The sequence below is a fragment of the Misgurnus anguillicaudatus genome, chromosome 13, assembly GCF_027580225.2.
Source record: "Misgurnus anguillicaudatus chromosome 13, ASM2758022v2, whole genome shotgun sequence".
Taxonomy (NCBI): domain Eukaryota; kingdom Metazoa; phylum Chordata; class Actinopteri; order Cypriniformes; family Cobitidae; genus Misgurnus; species Misgurnus anguillicaudatus.
This window is the reverse complement of record NC_073349.2, coordinates 3723995-3729994: the sequence shown is the minus strand read 5'-3', so window position 1 is coordinate 3729994 and position 6000 is coordinate 3723995. Positions and strand designations below refer to the sequence as shown.

General features: G+C 36.8%; 1 protein-coding gene across 3 annotated transcripts in view; it reads left to right on the top strand.

Annotated features, from left to right (window-relative positions):
* Positions 1–583: 583 nt before the first annotated feature.
* Positions 584–6000, top strand: part of LOC129430434 (alpha-2,8-sialyltransferase 8F) — a 63999-nt gene continuing 58582 nt past the window's right edge. The window contains exon 1 of one of the 3 annotated variants that reach the window (XM_055187617.2): positions 584–900. In XM_055187617.2, coding sequence (XP_055043592.2) covers positions 767–900 — 134 coding nt within the window. In that variant the 5' untranslated portion in view covers positions 584–766. Of the gene's footprint in view, positions 901–1007; positions 1402–6000 lie in introns of those variants that run through there. The other 2 variants (XM_073874855.1, XM_055187616.2) reach the window with 2 other exon arrangements.

Below are 6000 nucleotides of genomic sequence, written 5' to 3'. Positions count from 1 at the left end.
CGAAATAATCGCAGCTTTTGCGATTCGAAAATCGCACCCATCCAAATCGCGATTTCGGTTTAAAAACAATTAATCGTGCAGCCCTAATATCTGCTTAGAAAATCTCAACTTTTAATTTTCTGTCATTCTTAGTACACAATGTAATTACAGAAGAGTCAAGTTTTAAATAAGAAAAATATCGAAACTCCTTGGTTATTTTTTGCTATGGTCTAATCAGATTCAAAGGATTATGCTAAGCTATGCTAAAGTGGTACCAGACCCGGAGATCGGCTGAATGGATTCCAAAACGGTTTAATTTAGGGGAGCTGGAAAATAAGTATATTTTCAAAAAAAGTGGAGTGTCCCTTTAAGGTCATAATAAAACTACTGCCTAGTGCTGAATTTATCTAAACCCTGTCAGAAAAACCACCACTATAACTGTTAATATTCTGAAGACAGTCTTGATGACGTATTCGACCTTCGGAGGCAGCAGCCTCCTGATAGAGTGTTTTTGGACACTAGGGTGCAGTATTGGAGCAGATGATGTGTTTGTGTGTGTGTGTGTGTGTGTGTGTGTGTGTCACTGACTTAAAGAGTTACCATGACACAGAAGGGAGAAGCATGAGGTTATAGTGCCTTCGGGAGTTTTTCCTCTTTTTCCGTCTTCATTCCACGGAGAATTGGAGGAAGATGAGGAATGCTAAATCAGCCAACATTAACTTTATTGTACTTTGCTGGTTTTTATTCTTGCTGCTTGGCCACCCTGTAAAATCAATGAAAACGCAAGATGAATTTGCCATTACTTAAACAACAGTGTCGTAATCAAGCAGATTTTTACTTTAATGATGGCTTATCAAACGGAATACTACAACGACTTCGGGAAATCCAGCCACGGCTCAAAAAGTCAGAGAGAGAATTATGGTAAGTTAACTTAATTATTTTATTACTTGCCGCTTAATTCATTAAACCAGTGGTTCTCAACTCCAGTCCTCGGGACCCACTGCTCTGCACATTTTGGATGTCTCTCATATCTGACACACTCAGTTCAGTTCATGGAATCTATCCTAACGAGCTGATGATCTGAATCAGGTGTGTTAAATAAGGGAGACATGCACAATATGCAGAGCAGTGGGTCCCGAGGACTGGAGTTGACATGCACTGCATTATTACTGCATTTGAAACAAAGTCGCTCCGCCTCTATATGTTTTTGACGGACAATATCTCCTCAAACATTGAAACCTACTTATTTTCTATACAAGAAGATATCTTTTTTAACTACTGGCTATCGTATACGTATTTTCCACCAACACCAAAGTTCCAGATGGACCACAGGTTTATGAAACTAATCTTCGCACTGTTGACAGTTACTGTGCTAATCTTTTCAAGCGCTGTTTTATACAAAGACACAAATACGACCACGAGGTGAGAAATTAATTTATTCTTATTCACTAATTTAATTTTGAGGTAATGGGATAGGTTGGGGGATAGACCTAACATGGTTATATGTACTGTGACTAGTTTGTTGATAAAGACAGTTAACAACTGCTTACATGAGTAACTAATTTATTTAACTTTTTCCATTCGATTCCGTATAGCAGTGATTCTTGGGAATTTGGATAAAACAGGTTTAAATTTTGAAAAAAAGTTAGTTAAATTACAAAATCTGAAGGTATATCATTATAGACCAAAGTCTTGGCTGTTCAGGAATTTACTGGTGCCCTGTTTGTATTTTTTTCAGAAAATAGGCGTTTTTCCAGTTAATACTCATACAACGTTTACTTTAAGCCTAAATAGAAAAAGTAAAACAGATTTTTTCCATTTGTTTCCAATGCATAGGCCTACTTGATAATTCTTGCTTGCGCTATTGTATATGATATCAGTGGTTTCCAAATAATATATGGGGAACACTCAAACACATTTGTTCCCTTTCAGTAGTTTTTGAATAAGTGTACTTGAATAATATTAAATGTCTTATTGTAGGGCTGCACGATTATGACAAAAATCATAATTTTTAGGCTACTGTATTTGCACTAATTTGGAAATGATGTATTTAAAAAATACAATGAATTTGCATGGTTGCAGAGGACAGTGCACTACAGCAGACTTATGTAGATCACTTTTATGTAGATCACTTTTATTATTTATATAAGCTGCTTATACTATTTATGTAAAATGTTTTTTTTATTTATATTCCATTGCAACTTTATACAGGTGTAAGGAGTTTGTCGTTTTCATGTAGCTTTGGCAACTAGCTGGCCTGGAAAATATGCACATGAAATTAAACTTGTTGAACTCACCTAACCATATCTTTTATAATCATTTAACCCCGGCCATGGGCAATGCTTAAAGGAACAGTATGTAGGATTGTGGCCAAAACTGGTATTGCAATCACAAAACTTGTGGCGAAAACTGGTACTGCAATCTCCCAACTGGTGGCCAATACACAAAATGACAACATAAACATCAGTTGAGGGCTGCAACTCCACTTTTTAAATGACAATATCCTGGCCGGACATCTGTTGTCAGTGATATAAGTATTTGAAATGAAAATGATTTCTTAATGCCTAGTGACATATCAGGGCCATTTTATGATTAATTGATATCAATTTCTGTTCCTTTAAGTCACTGTTACAAACTGTACAGTTTGCACGCTATAGTTTTTTTTCTAAGTTAGCATTATGTAACTGCATTAAACAGATTAAAAAGCAGATATGTAACATTAGCGATAACTTTAGCAACAGGATATTCATCGCGAAGTTAAAACATTGCGTAACTCTTTGCCTTTTATATTTAAATGTGCTTACTTTCCAGCCAAAATGTTGTTTAGAATAGCTTGATAGATTATATAGGCAATTTTTTTATTGCCCATAACTTTCTGTGATTATAATTCAGACTGATCTAACAAACAGATCACATAACTCTCATGTTCATATTGCAGAAACAAACTTACTCTGAGATACAACAAGCATATAGACATAGGCTACGTGATATTTTAATGACAATGATGAGATCCAAAATATGGGTGATTTAATCCTCTGTATGGTGTCTATATTGCCTATCATGTTTCTACCTGTATTTCACGATGAGTGTTGAACAAAAGATTATGCGTGTCACTGATCAAACCAAACCACCAATACCAGGTGTGAAGCCCAATGTCACAAAAGTCAACTTGACAATCGAGTGAATGTCATGCATATAAGAGCATAGAGAGCACATCCAAGCACAATAACCCTACAGTCACATTAGCTACAAAAGTGAGCGACACCGAGCGACACGCACTCGCTTGATTTTGCATTCCTTGGCTAGTATCTAAAAGTGGTATTAAAAGTCACTTCAGAGGTATTGTTAAATTACAAGAACAATGTTTTTGGATTTAAAAGTATTTATTTCTTGATAAAAGTAACAAAATATGAGGTAACATGCCTAACTTATCAGATATATAGAGAAATACGCATTTTCCGCCATCTTGAATTATTTTCTTCGACTTGAGCCACAGACCTACATCACACAGCCCCTTCACTCCGATTGGCAGTCACTTTGTCGCATTGTAGTCTGTAGAGGCCCGCAAATTTGGAACGAGCTTGAGGAAAACCTTAAAATGTTGCATCCTGCCTCCGTTTTCAAGGAAAATCTTATGGAAAAACTGCTTTTAACACATACTTCTTGAATTTAAAAGTGTTATTTATGTTATATAGGTTACAGTAAGGGTATTATACTGTAAAATGGAACTGCGGTAAAGGCATCATACTGTAAAAAACATGTACAGTTATGGTACTGTAATGGGGTAGTTACAGTAACTCACTGGCAACACGTGACCATTGAGTTACCGCATATATACAATAAAAAGTCTAACAGTGTAAGCATCTTCTCAATCTAAAGTGAAAGTAAAGATAAAATCTGCAAGTCCGCTAGCACCCTCTGCAGGCATTCATTATAATACATAATGCTGTTTTTTTATTACATAGAGGCTGTTTACACTTGGCATTAACATGTGTTTTCGTCGATCGGATCACAAGTGGACGACGTTAATGCCAGGTGTAAACAGTGTTCAAAAAGTTTTGAGCTCGTCCACTTTCAACCACTTTCAACCACATTCAGAGGTGATCGAAACCACTTTCGATCGGATCGCTTTGGAGCTGCGGAACGCACATGTGGTTGAAAGCGTGTGAAAGTTGCGCGATCCTATTTCATCAATTGCGCTGAAAATTCAAAGAAAGCTCTTACATACTCATGTACAAAACACTGTGCAGCATGTTTACTTGCTAAACAGGCAGTGCACTCCGACATAATATTAGTTTGCGTCCATATAAACTCATAATTACTCCCGCTCGGGTTTGAATGACAGCAGAGAGACTCGCCCACCGTCTCACAGACCACCCCCTCATAGTATTCAGCACAGAAGCGGTCGAAAGTGGACAAAAGAGACGGATTTAAATACCAGGTGTAAACGTAATGTGTCTCTCTCGTCCACTTGTGATCCGATCGATGAAAACACATCTTAATACCAAGTGTAAACAGCCCCATAGACTAATGTAATGTGCTTACTTGTTTCAATACTTTTATTTGAATTAACCAATTGTTATTGCATTGACATTATTATTTCATTTTAAAGGTTATTGCTCACTTGGGTCTGTTTTATTATCAAAAATATCAAATTACTTTCTTATCAATTATCAAAATAATTGTTAGGGACAATCCTAGATTAGATAAAACATTTCAAAATAATATGATTTCAGTTTCCCATTCATTTATAGTATCATTTAGGATTTCTTAAAAAGTGTAAAAACCTTGTCTCGTTCTCGTGAACCCAATCCAATCTTGTGTCTCATCAGGGTTCCCACTTTTAAATATGATTAAAGCAAGCTCTATTCCAGCATTCCAACTCTTTTTTTAAGTTGCCAGCCAGTGCCAGCATTTTTTTCTATTTTTCACAAAATTGTAATTCCTTCCAGAAAATGCTTTTCTTTAAACATAAACATACGGTACATTAAATAAAAGAACAGATCCTTTTAAACAACAACAAAAAAAATTCATGTTGTCTTTAATTATACTTTTTATCACCTCTTATATGGGTAGGATTTGTCCAAAAATACCACATTTTGAATAAAAAAATAAATTATTAAAGATCAGATTTAGAAAGATGATCCAAACACAAAGTATTTACTGATTTGGATTCATAATAGGGATGTGCATGTATGTCACACGTATGGCTCTCTGGTATCTCTTGACATTTGATGTTTAAAGGCAGAGTCCACGATGTTTGATAAACGCTTTGGAAAAGGAGACGGCCCGACTACCAAAACACACTTATAGCCAATCAAATCAAATCAAATGCCGGGTTGTGTATGTGTGGGGCGGGTCTATCAACAGAAGGTCCAGATTCTATTGGGGTAGGTGCGTGTTTGTTTAGGTGATTTCAAATATCAACATTGGCTTTCAAACATCATGGACTCCTCCTTTAAATATGAGATGATAACCTATTGAACTTGTGACGACGACTGTATTTTAATTTGATCAAAAATGAATCCGAAAATGACGGCACGGGTGCGCAGATCGTCCAGTTTCCGCGGCACGGGCAGCGTTGCGCAGATCGTCCGGCGCGGGTGCGCGGACTTATTTGTTTGTTTTTTAATCATACATGTTAAATTACTGATGTCATATGATACGACGGTCTACACAGCTCAACGCGACGTCAAACACGTACCCAGTCTGTACTACCACAGGCGCTTGTAACACTAACCAGACATCCAAATGCGCCATAAACACAGAAAATAAACCAACAAGCGAGCTACCTCCAATTAAGACGCGAGCTACCAGTAGCTCGCGAGCGACGTGTTGGAGACCCCTGCTCTATTCAGATATATTAGGATATATTTTACAAATAACATGTACACAAAAAAGTGCCTGTCCAAGACCCTGCAACATCCAGCAGGGCAGCATCACTATGACGTAGAGAGAATTAACAGCGTAAAGCCTTCTACAGACAATGACATTTCAATTATCTTATAAATCATGACAGGT